Genomic DNA, 13,257 nt, shown 5'->3' with positions numbered 1-13,257 from the left:
AGGGGCGCGCAGCAGCTCGGAAGAGGACGGAAGCAAGGACAGGACGCCCTCATCCCCATTCCCGGGCCAAACTGCGGCGGCTGGGTGTCCGGATCCCGAGAGGGGCCAGGGGGATGGGAAGTGGGGACAGAGGGCGGTAGGACCGGGCGGGAGCTTCCTTGGCCAGGGAGGGAACCGGGAGGGAGGAAAGGGGGCAGGGAGAGAGAAAAAATGAAGGTGATGGGAAGCGGGCGTCTGCACTCGCCGCGCCGCACGAGTTGCACGGCTCCGGCGGACCGGACCTGGACTCTATAAAAGGAGCCCACCTGCTCCGCGGCTCACACGCTCCTCCCGGGCTGGCGCACGCAGCCTCCCTCCAGCTCTCCCAGACACCTGCCCCTGGCGGGCGTGCCGCGCCGGGTCCCCCAAACCCGTGCGCCCAGAGACATGGCTCCGAGTGGTGCCCGTGGGACCGAGGTGGCGGCGGCGCGGTGCAAGCAGCCGCAGCCCCCGGCCCCGAGTCCCCCCTCGTGCGGCCCCGTCTCCGCGGGGCAGCTCGCCGGAGTGGCCAAGGCTTGAAAAGAAGGGAGGGCAGAGCTCTGGCGCAAAGAGCGGCGCAGCCCGGCTCGCAGACTTCACCCCACCCAGCTCGGGCGGCTGCAGCTGCCGCAGGAAACTGCCCCAGGCTGGGGAGGGGGGCGGGAATGCAAGACCAAGACTCCTCGCGGGCCTGCAAGCTTTGGTCTCGACAGCTGAGAAACTCCTGTGGGCCAAGTCTGCAGATTAAGGAGCGCCCGGGTTAGGAAACTCTCAACCCCGAGCACTTGGGTAAGAGACCGCACCTGGCTGATGCTCCCTCCTCAAAACACCGCGCTCGGCCACTAGACGCCCGGCTTGGAGCAGGAGAGGAGCGGGGCTCGGTAGGCCAGTCCTTAGCAACCCAGGGCTAAGACGGGGCGTGGAGAGGAGCAGCCAGAGACGCGGCGGCCGCGCCGGGCACACTGGAAGCGCAGCGGACGTGTCCGCCTGCCTCGCCCGCCTCGCCCTTGACCTCTACTTTCAGCTGGGAACCTGGGTGCAGGGGTAATTAAGGGACCCAGGGAACTGACTAGCAACCGAGGGATAAGACTGTGGTCTCCTCCACGGTCCTTCCGCCCTCTTCCTCGTCCGCTCCATGCCTGAGAGCTGTGCTCTGGGGCCAGGGCGAGGAGAGACATGGAGGAAACGCGCGCTCAGTGCGCCCCGCCGCCGCCCGCGGGCTCCCAGACTGGGGTTTCTCAAGTCAACCTCTCCGCCGCTCCCTCCCACAACTGCAGCACCGAGGGCTACGTTTACCAGGACTCCGTCGCCCTGCCCTGGAAAGTGCTGCTCGTCGTGCTGCTGGCGCTCATCACCTTGGCCACCACGCTCTCCAACGCATTTGTGATCGCCACTGTGTACCGGACGCGGAAGCTGCATACCCCGGCCAACTACCTGATCGCCTCCCTGGCTGTCACTGACCTGCTCGTATCCATCCTGGTGATGCCCATCAGCACCATGTATGTGGTCACCGGCCGCTGGACGCTGGGCCAGGTGGTCTGCGACTTCTGGCTGTCGTTTGATATCACCTGTTGCACTGCTTCCATCCTGCACCTCTGTGTCATCGCCCTGGACCGCTACTGGGCCATCACGGACGCCGTGGAGTACTCAGCTAAAAGGACTCCCAAGAGGGCGGCAGTCATGATCGCGCTGGTGTGGGTCTTCTCCATCTCCATCTCGCTGCCGCCCTTCTTTTGGCGCCAGGCCAAAGCCGAGGAAGAAGTGTTGGACTGTTTGGTGAACACCGACCATATCCTCTACACGGTCTACTCCACGGTGGGCGCTTTCTACTTCCCCACCCTGCTCCTCATCGCCCTCTACAGCCGCATCTATGTGGAAGCCCGCTCCCGGATTTTGAAACAGACGCCCAATAGGACCGGCAAGCGTCTGACCCGAGCCCAGCTGATGACCGACTCCCCCGGGTCCACGTCCTCGGTCACTTCCATTAACTCGCGGGCTCCCGACGTGCCCAGCGAGTCGGGGTCTCCTGTGTACGTGAACCAAGTCAAAGTGCGAGTCTCCGACGCTCTAGTGGAGAAGAAGAAACTCATGGCCGCTAGGGAGCGCAAAGCCACCAAAACCCTGGGGATCATTCTGGGAGCGTTTATTGTGTGTTGGCTGCCCTTCTTCATCATCTCCTTGGTGATGCCGATTTGCAAGGATGCCTGTTGGTTCCACTTGGCCATCTTTGACTTTTTCACGTGGCTGGGCTATCTGAACTCCCTCATCAACCCCATCATCTATACCATGTCCAATGAGGACTTCAAACAAGCGTTCCATAAACTGATACGCTTTAAGTGCGCAAGTTGACTTGTCAATTGCAGTGGGGTCGCTTAAGCGGCCTTTGGGGACCATGTTGTGTCTGGTTCCACAGGTAGGTCGACTCTTCTTTCACTGTTACTGGGTCGGAGTGAGGCTCTCTCTTCTGGGCAAGGGAATGGATCCTGAGAAGCCAGGTCGGCCCTGAGAGAGTGCTCTGAAAGGAGAACTGTTCACACTGAAGATAGAGCCTCCTTGCCCAGGAGGAGGCTCCCTTTCTCCGCTCAAACCCCAGGTTTGGCACTGACCCTGCCGCGACCAATCACAAGGGGGGCTGCAACTTTTTAAAAGTCATGATGGCAAAGGGATCCCTGCTCGGCCTTGGTATCCTGGATGATGCCCTCTAGAACCAGTGGTACTTGTAGTCGTTGTCTGAAGCCTTTCTGAGACAGATCTACGTACAGCCTGGCAGTGCTTGAACTAGACGCTTAATACCCTGAGTTTTGGGGAGAACTTTGTGTTACAGCTTCATTTAAGGACAGCTACTTTGGCATCCTTCAGTCTTCAGTTTTTGTTTATTTAAACCTGGTTGTAGAAACTTGTGGATTTGGTGCTTCAAACCCTATGTGTGGCTTGGATGGCACAGAGAAACCTTGAAGAGTTAACAGCAGAATTCTGATGTTAAGATCTCTATTTTTATTATAACTGAAACTATATGGGGTGGGTGGGAATGGGAGATGGGGAGCGTGAAATTGAGAACCAACACATGTAATTGTTTGTTTTCTGCAGATTTGTAGTTTATAAATTCCTATTTAGCGATTGTCAAACTACATTTCTAACAACTCAAACAAAACATTATGTGTGCTAGTGCCAAAGTCTGCAGATTGCTTTATTTTTCTTAATTTCCTGGACCTGTCATTTTACACATTTAAATCCTCATAAATAGAGGATATGATGGGCGACTCAGCCCACACTGCTGCTATATATCTTATTAATGCAATTGACTGAACTGATGAGTGCTAGATGCACACTGCTCCTGAGCAAGAAGAGTATCTTTATTCCTTATCCAATTCAGTGAGATGCAAAGGAGACTGGTGAAATAGGAATGGTTCTTATACAATTAACGAATGGGGGCAAAAGGAGGATGTATATTTTGACTTGTAAAAAATCTTAAATGCATGAGACTTTTTTCTGATAGTCATTTGCACTCTCCTTCCCATCTGTAATTCCTTTATGTGCTAACATATAAAGTCACCAAGAGAACTAGCTCCTTTCTCCAAAAATCTTCAAAATTCAGTAAGAACCCTAAAAAACTATATTAAAGAAAATAAATGGATAGGAACAAAGATTGCTAGAAAACGACATGCAGGGACTTTAGAAAAGCTTAGAGAAGATAAAATTGAGTCTATTTTCCTTGTAACTGATAGAATCAAACCTCAGACTTACTCTGCAGTCAGGTAACTGACAAGGTTTAGAACCTTGGAAATTGGTCACTGACCCAACACCCCAGTGAATAGGATATCAGTAATGCTTTAAATGTATCTGTCTTTTCAAATTTCAGTAATACTTAGGTGTTATCTCAAATTCACTCTGAGGACTCCCCAACACAGGGCAAGATTACACATGGAAAGATAAAAAATGCATTATCTAAATAAAAAAGATTAACCCTGAAGGACCATCAGCACAGACAAACAAATATGCATGTGGAGCATTTAACATGCCTTAGAAGGCTCACCCTCTGTTCTTCAGGGAGCTTTCTGCAGTTGCTACGTTTTGTCTGCAGAAGCAAGTTGTCTTTCTAAAGTGGCTTCAGTCCCTGCTGGAAGCTCACCAGTCCAGACTGTCTGACAATAGGTGCTTTGAGCTGGAGTCCGCTGATTGCCTCCTGTGCAGACCTTCACTCTGGGGTAATGACTCTTGAAAATATACTATTCAGAAGTTCACATGTAAACTAAGTAAAAAAGGGAATTTTGATAAACATTCGCACCTGTCACTGGGGTAAGATAAAATTTTAGGCATTAGGTAATCTTATATTTCTACTGTATCCCTAAGTTTCTTTATTTTTTGTGGCATTTCTCCTATGGAGAAATCTAGCTTACTACTGATAAGAATGTGCATAGAGCACGGTATCTGTTTTTATGTTATTAATATGTTTGTCTTTTGTTTATGCAGCTGTGTTTTCTTTGGGCCTAAGAAACAATTAAGCCAACTTCTAGGAGCCTGAGGGGTAAAAATTAATTGAAACAAATAGCCACTTACAAATGATTTCTTTATAGGGCACCTGCAATGATTGTATGCTCATATCAACAAAACATGGTCAATTTAGTCAAATGGGTTGTTTGCCATTTGTAGATTATCCACCTAATTTTTGCTTGACTATTTGGCTGAATTGACTGGGTTTGGGGCATATTGTGTGAAGTAGAAGCTTGCAAATCTTTGTAGTTATAAGAAATCTAGAATCATCATCCAGCATTGCACATGATTATGCAAAGTATATTATTCATCCCAGGGATATGTAGTTAAGACTGTTAAGCTCCTTTTCAGTTACTGCTGCCTGTGGCATAGTTTCATAAACTAAACATATGGCTTTTTTGCAGAACATAAAATGGGAGATGGAAATGTTTTACTTACATAGAAATGAAAATATATTTTCATTGGCTGTGGTAACAAATAACATTTTCCATATTGTTTAATTGCACAAATTTTCACACGAATATATGAATGTATTCTCATTCCAAAAATACCAATATTGTCTTGTGTTTCTAGGAATTTTAGAGTTTCCTTTTTAAAAATGAACACTGCACCCATGACTGAGTGGTTAAGTTCAAGAGATTTCCTATGGAACAATATTCTTCACTTTTCCTCTCTATCTTAGCTTTTATCTTCTTTACCCAGGAAACCCTGAGAGTACTATAATTCATTCAAGCAGTAAAATCTCAGATTATGTGTTTTGGTGGAGTTGCTGTGACTGAAAATTGCCTTTGGTATACCACCTTTCAACAAATGTGTAATTGGAAATGAAATTTAGGAAAATAATGAAATAAAAGTCCTTTTTGTGTTCTCAAAAGCACTGGATAGTAATTCTATTATTATGGAAAAATTGGTTCATTGGGTTCTGGGTTGTGTTTAGGAGTTTGAGCCTTTGAGAGAGAATAATTGATGATAAATGATACTGTTATGGACTGCCACAACTTGGGGCATTTACTTTATATCTGTAGGAAGAGTGTAAAAGGAATTAGATTGTGCTCTCGCATTTTGCAAAGAGGTAACTTAGATCTACTGTCACAAGAGATCTCCAGACCAGCATTCTTAGAGGGAATGTGTAGTCTCTAAGCTAGGTAGTGAGATTCCCAAGTACTGTATGGTGTTTGAAATACAGAAGAAGGAAAAGCAGGAGCTGGGCTAGAAGCAGGCTTGGGGAGACCTAAGAGGAGGAGACAGACCCATGTGAACACCAGAGAAGACGACAGAAAAATAGCTCTTGATATCAGAAAGCCCTGGGTTTGAATCACAAATACAGCATGTTATCACTGTGTCCTTTTCCTTCTCAAATGCAGCCTACTCGCAGTTTGTTGCAAAGGCCCAGAGCCTGTGCATGGAAAGCACTTAGAAAGATACCTCACACTTTCAGCTCTTGGCAGATGGCACCTCCTCTTTAGCCATTATTTCCCCCATTGCCTTTTTTGCAGATGCATAACACTTGTAGCATAGAAAAACTGAGAAATATTTGAGAGGTTGGACCGGGGAAAACCAAATAAGCCTGAATGAGAGAAACTTGGCTAAACTAGAAGCAACTGAGGTTTGGAGCCTTTCACACTTACCCTCTTAGGCTGGTGACACATAGCCCAAAGGCCAAAAGGGAACCCCAGGGATGGTCTGCAGTAGCTCTAATGGCCAAGAGGAGATTGCCAAATATTTCATTTCCTATAGTATCCTCTTATTCACCTTTAAACTCTCTTCTCCTTCCTCTTGCTTGTCTAGAGATTTCCAGTTGTCTTCCCAGGGCCCAGATCCCTCACTGCCTCTACATCTTCCCTCAGTCTCTTATTTTCCACTTCTCTGACTTCTTACCCATGCAAAGCCACAAGAACCAACGATAATGTGTTGATTTAATATGGTTCTTCTTTTAGCTGTAGAGGGCTGACTAGGTAGCCCAGGGTTTTTACGTTATGTTAAAGGAAATTGTTCATTCAAGTTAATATGTAATTAGTGGAGGTGAAAGTTTTCAACTAGGGCATCTGCTGAAGTTTTCGGACAGGAAGAGGCTGGTGGGGAAGGGTGTGGGAAGGGAAGCTTCTGCACCTTTCATCAAAGCCCATCCTGGCACGGTCCACCAGGGGGCAGAGTGCCTCGGAGTTGTTTAGAGGATGCTGGCGCTTCTGGTTCACATTCTAACTCCCTCTTCCCGGACACTGCAAATGGCGTTAACTTCTCTAGGCTCCATGACAACGAAGATCCATGAACCAGTGGAGAAGTGGCTTATCATTTATTTAAAATAGCAGATTTTTCAAAACTGAAAAGTCAGGTGGAGGATCCCTAAAATAAATCTAGTTTTTCTTGATATATGCAAACAGTTATTTTCTTATTCACCTCTCATCTGGAATAATGCTAAATCTTAATATTTTGAAACATCGTGGCCTTTGATTAATGTGGCTGGGCAAAGTCAGAGGTTAGAAGACAGAGTATTTATATTCAAAATAAAGGGAGCTAATTATTTACTTAAACTTAACATTCACTGCTATGATTTTCTCATTACTATCTTTTTCTTTTCAAAATTTTATTGGTTTGTGGTTGATATATGCATAGTTCAACTGTGTAACACTTGCTGTTTATCATTTACAAAGAGCTGCTTTTTTGCACAGACCAGAGGTATACTTATGTCAGTTTTTCCCAGATGGCAGATTTTCAAGTATGTGTAATTTTGGCACTCACTTTAAAAACAGGCATATATAAATGTGAGTACAATCTTACGTATCACAAAAATAAATTTCTGTGATAGAAAATGGACCATATAAGTGAGAAAACAAGTAAGGTTATATGATGGCCCTTCCTCCTTGACTGTTGTCCCCCAGCTTCTTCATCATCCGCAATGGGGAGTTTTCTGTGTGCCATTTCACACATCTGCCAGGTAAATTGGACTTTCAAAGTCAACATCTCTATCTTAGGGATATACTAGGATTTTCAGTGCTCCCGGAGGGAGCCAGTCCCTGGAATTGGGCCAGCTGACAAAGAGAGAGACTTCACACTATTCCAAGTATAGTTTGTAAAAGAAAGTGCCCTTTCGTTTTACTTAATTTTATATATTTCAAAAGATAGGAGAAATCTTTTTCAAAACTACTAATTGGAAATCTATATAACAAAAATGGTCTTATAATATTTCCTGTACCTAAAATGAACAGATGGTGATACAGGGATCCATTTATGGTAAATGCTTAAAAGGATGCACACATGGCTTGCTTAAATGATGACTCACATCCTTCCTGACTCTGTGGGAGCATTCCACACATTGGCCTCTCATTGGTCATCCCATATTGGACTGGATTTCAGGACATCTCCTGCTCATAAGTGTGGTGATGGGACTGCAGTGATAGAGCAGTCCACAAAGGGGAGCTCCTTAGTCCAGAAGTTGTGCCCTGGATACCTTTGTAAACACACTGGGTTGTCTTTTCTAAACCATTTGCTAATCCAGTTTATGATTGTGTGTGTAGATCTATAGCTCCCCCTGTCCTTTATCTATCCACTCATTTTATGGAATAATCTTGATGGGTTCAGCACTGGCATGATCTGTTTTTGTGGAGAACCAGTTTTATGTCTCTTCATCTTTCCATCTCAGTCTTGCCCAGGCTTAAGGTTCTTGAGTCCACTCTTCTTCCCTCCCCTCAGAGGCTTTCCGACAGAGTGTTGCATGTTGGAGTGATCACACAGTGGGAAGTTTGGAACTAACTGCTTGTATAAAGGACCTCAACACACTGGTAGGTTTAAAATGTGAGAGCAAGTATTTGACGTCAGGAAGACTTGAGTTTAAATCCATGTTTTGCAACCATGAGAAAGTTTCTTTGTAATTGTGATAATACCCCCCTCCACGTTTGCGGATAAAAATTAAATGGGATAATGCAATTATTTTCAACCTGGGCTGCACATTTGATTTATCAGGGGAACTTTAAAAATGCCTTTACTCAGACCCTGTCTCAGACTAATTAAATCATCTTATCTGGCATAAAGCCTTATACTCTCTTTTTTTTATTGCAGTAACATTGGATTATAACATTATATAACATTCAGGTGTACATCGTAATATGTTTTGAATTCTGTGTAGATTACATCATGTTCACCACCCAAAGACTAACTACAATCCATCACCACACACATGTGACTAATCGCCCCTTTCACCCACCCCCCTGCCCCCTTCCCCTATGGTTTGTTGTTTCCATCTTCTACTTATGAGTGAGATTATACAGTATTTGACTTTCTCCCTCTGACTTATTTCACTTAGCATAATACCCTCAAGGTCCATCCATGTTGTCACAAATGGCTGGATTTCATCATTTCTTATGGCTGAGTAGTATTCCATTGTGTATGAATACCACATCTTCTGTATCCATTCATCCCTTGATGGGCACCTAGGTTGCTTCCAAGTCTTGGCTATTGTGAATAATGCTGCGATGAACATAGGGGTGCATGTATTTTTATGCATTTGTGTTTTCAAGTTCTTTGGATAAATACCCAGCAGAGGGATAGCTGGATCATATGGTAGGTCTATTCTTAATTTTCTGAGGAAACTCCGTACTGTTTTCCATAGTGGCTGCACCAGGTTGTATTCCCACCAGCAGTGTTTGAGGGTTCCCTTCTTTCCACATCCTCTCCAACACTTATTGTTTCCTGTCTTGTTAATTATTTTAAACATTCTCTTCAGGTAATTCTAATGTATGGCCAGGGTAAGACCCACTGAGAATTTGTGTATAAAGCTCTTAGAATAATGCTTGGCACACACAGGATCTGTGGATGTGAAGCGGGGGGTTCCTGAATAAAATGGGAAGTCAAATGGATTTGATTTTTACAGTGTACTTCTCAAAATTTAATGGGCAATGAATCGCCCATTGGTTAAAATGCAGATTCTGATTCCATAGGTGTAGGGTGGGGCCTGAGATTCTGCATTCCTAACAGGCTCTCAGGAGATGCAGACGCTGCTGGTCCATGGACTACACTTTGAGTAATGAAGATCTACAGGAAAACATAGTTACAGAGCATCAGTCATTTCCTAGGCATGTATTCATATAAATACGACCCAAACAAAAACAACATAAAACTTGCAGATGAGAAAGTGTGCTTGTTAATGTACACTAGGTTGTGTTTTCCTGCCTTGTCGGCATGGTGTTTGTGTCTCTGCATGAGCAGCTGTGAAGTGTTTCCCCTTATGTGCTTTCTCCCAGGTTCTTCAGACCCTCAGTCTACCCTGAAACAGACAGCTACTTCTGGATCTGAATCAGAGAAACACGACCAAATAAAGGCTAAGGGCTTTGTCTTTTGTAAAAAAAAAAAAAAAAAGAATTAATTAAAAATGTGAAACATGATCAAAACAACAAAGAAAACAACGAATAACAATTGTCAACATATGGCAAATGGCACAGTTTCCTTGGTAATCTGTTTCACTTAGTAAGCCCACTCGGATTCCTTTTGTTAACACACACATTTACATATTATATCAATTTTATCTTTCATAAAGACAAGTAGCTCTGTAATCAAAGGTGAACGAGGTCTGCTTTCCATCTATTGTATCGTATTCTTATTGTATTTTAGAGACTTAATATCCTACGGCAGTGACCCAGCAACCTTTTGATTTCACGGAAATCCCCTCCCCAGTTTTTATTCCCAAAATATTTCATGAGGTATTTTTTTCAGTGGAAGTAATTTAAATTATTTATGAGAAATGTTTGTCAGTTTCTTGGCACCCACCTATAAAACCAAAGACACTGTTGAGTTTCCTAAGGTGAGGCCTGGAATAAGAATCAAGGGACTCTGCTCCTGAAAGTCTCCTGTCCTTTAGTTGCCACTTGAGTGTTTGAAGTTAAATGAATAGTATCAATGTCCAAGTAGGTCTTCATTCTACTTTACAAGGCAGGAAGAGGCTTTCCTCTCCTCCATGTACAATGATGATGTTTCAAGTTGGATTCCAGCCAAGACACATACTGGGAATTTAACTGCTTCGCTTTACAAGGGGCAGAGGTTGGGGAGAGAACCAGCATTACTGAGCACTTACTCTGTGCTACATACTTTAATAACCACCCTCCACCATTAGTCCTCACGGTGCTATCATGAAGTAGGTAGTATTGTTTTCTTTTATTATTAATTTAAAAAAACCCATCATCATCATGAACAAGGTATTACAACCATTTCATCCAGTTCTTTGGTTTAGAGAATTATGGCAACAGCCCCAGTTAAGTAATTTTTATTCAGACTTGGAAAGAAAACAGCATTATTAGGTCTTTTTCACTTAGTCTTTGAAAATAGTGGAGTTTTTTCCTCATTTATTTTTTGAGGAAGATTATCTCTGAGCTAACATCTGCTGCAAATCCTCCTCTTTTTGTTCTTTTTTACTGAGGAAGACTGGCCCTGAGCTAACATCCGTGCCCATCTTCCTTTATTTTATATGTGGGACGCCAGCCACAGCATGGCTTGATGAGCGGTACATAGGTCGGTGCCCAGGATCCGAACTGGTGAACCCTGGGCCGCCGAAGCAGAGCACACAAACTTAACCGCTGCACCACTGGGCCGCCCGGAGAATAGTGTTTTGAACACTAATCTGAAGCACTAAAGTAGAATAGAACTTTGGAGATTTATTTGTAAGCACAATGTTGCATCTAGGGAACACAGTTTTCCTTCTTGGTCTGCTCCCAAATTTCTGTCCCTCCTGGTCTGACTGCAACCTTGACCAATCAGGTCACGCCCACTGACCTCTTCCAAGAGAGTTGGTATGTATAAAAACGCATGCTTAAACTGCTGGATATGGCAGGATTAAATATAGAAGCTGCTGCTGTGATGAGGAATGCGTGACAGGAGGTGTTTCCCTTTTATGGAGAGTTACTGAGAAATGTAGATGTCAAAAAATTGGGTACTAGGGACATGATGCCTATTTTTACATGGAGTCAAACTTTTGAGTGAAAGTGGATTTGAGCAAGTAACACGTTTTCAAATATTAAGTTTTTTTTAGCATTATATAAATAAGACTTTAAATTAATGCTTATTTTTTCTCTGTTTCACAATTGTGTGTTTTATCAGCATTGCCCACTTTGCCAAAAGCTTTCCATTATTTTCCTCTCCTCTCTCTATCTCCCCCAAATCTTAAAACACTACCACAAACACCAAAGCCAATAAATCCTGAAGACAGAAACTTATCAGTCTTCACAAAACTGACTTAAAATCAAAACATTTACACTAAATATGAAAGACTTGCTTTCATTGAGGAGTAAACGTTGCAATAGTGAGTGTTCAGGGCACTGCACTCTCCTCTGTTTTGAATGAAAAAAAAAATAAATGGGAGAAAATTCTGCTCAAAATACTTTTTGCCCTATGTCTTTGATTACTATCACCCATTTTTAGTTGAAACAAAAAAGACATGACACAGAAACTTTAGTAAATTTGGAAGTAGAATCCAGACCCAGGCTGATTCAAATTCCAGATTGGCCACTTGCCAGTTGTGTGAGCTTCACCTCACTGAGCACTAATTTCTTCATCTGTTCTTGTGGGGAAAATAGTGTCTTATTCGCAGATTTGTCACAACGATTAAACAAGCTACTGCATGGCAGCGCTCAGTACAGAAAGAGCTTAAAACATGGTGAGGGTTTACTGAATGCTGGCTTCCTTCTGTTCACACCACATCAGCAAGGTGTCTAGCCAAAGACCACAGAATTTTGAGTCAGCAGGACTGTTTAAAATCCTGTTTTTCCTTCTTATTAGTATGCAATTTGGGACAAGCTATTTAATCTCTATAAGTGTCAGTTTTCCTATCTCTAAAATGGGGCTAATATGATCTATCTTGAAAAGAGTTTAAGAAGATGACATTATATACAAGTGTAGACAGCTGAGACAGGTCTGGGAGCAAGGCGACTGCTCAGGACCTCTTGGTGTTCTTCTCAATCAACTTCCTTTCCTGTCTTTAGGAGCCAAGGTCTTGTGTTGTATGCTGTGGTTCAGTGTTGGCAAATCCCGTTTATTGTTGAAAGTCAGATCTGTACAAATTTGTGACTTGGAACTAATTTTATCGATACTATCTGGAAATAGCTTATATGCTATGATTCAAGAGATGCCAGAAAAATTACCCTGTTTCCTGCAAATGTTTATTAATTGATGATTAATTTCTTTTAATTATTTTAAAATATTAATACTTGAAGTTTTATCACTTCATTATCGCTGTTCCATTAGCCATCAGCCATTTACACCTTAATGTGAATTAGTTTGTTAGGGCTATAGATTATTTGAGCCTAGAACATTAAAATAACATGAATTTTGAATATTAGGGGATAAGAAAGGACTAATTTCCAGCTATTACATATTTCTAGATAGCCAAAAATGAGTAGCTTGTCATAAGCAGTCATGTAGGGCCCCTGAGGAAAGGTAAAATTTCAGAGATTATTGAAAACAAAACTTACCCCTTTACAGTTTACTTAGTTAACAGTATGGTTGCATTTTTTACTATGTGTTTATGTAAGATTTTTGATTATTTTAGATAGCATGAGCATTTAATTTTGCAGGAAGAAATATTAATTTGGAATGGTAAATGTGTGACTACCATTAGCCAGAAAATAGAACTGAGCACGTATAAGCTCTCTTGCTGTGTTCCTTAATGATCACTCTGGTTTCTCCATGTTAGAGGGGCTGGCTGGCATGTATTTCTCATAGGGAAGACTCTGGTAGACACAGAGCAGCGTGCTTTCCTGGTCTCAT

At 43.4% G+C, this 13,257-nt stretch overlaps 1 protein-coding gene across 1 annotated transcript; it reads left to right on the top strand.

The window, feature by feature from the left end:
* Positions 1–201: 201 nt before the first annotated feature.
* HTR1B (5-hydroxytryptamine receptor 1B) lies at positions 202–5,373 on the top strand. The gene has a single exon (XM_014861862.3). The coding sequence runs from the start codon at positions 1,195–1,197 to the stop codon at positions 2,365–2,367; it is 1,173 nt and encodes a 390-aa protein (XP_014717348.1). The 5' UTR covers positions 202–1,194; the 3' UTR covers positions 2,368–5,373.
* Positions 5,374–13,257: the final 7,884 nt, after the last annotated feature.

The sequence above is a fragment of the Equus asinus genome, chromosome 24, assembly GCF_041296235.1.
Source record: "Equus asinus isolate D_3611 breed Donkey chromosome 24, EquAss-T2T_v2, whole genome shotgun sequence".
Classification (NCBI taxonomy): domain Eukaryota; kingdom Metazoa; phylum Chordata; class Mammalia; order Perissodactyla; family Equidae; genus Equus; species Equus asinus.
Note: the sequence above shows the minus strand (reverse complement) of the source record. Positions and strands in the feature narration are given on the sequence as shown.

Bases quoted from the DNA above. Each gene is read 5' to 3' on its own strand.
- HTR1B (XM_014861862.3), top strand. From the start codon at position 1,195: ATGGAGGAAACGCGCGCTCAGTGCGCCCCGCCGCCGCCCGCGGGCTCC.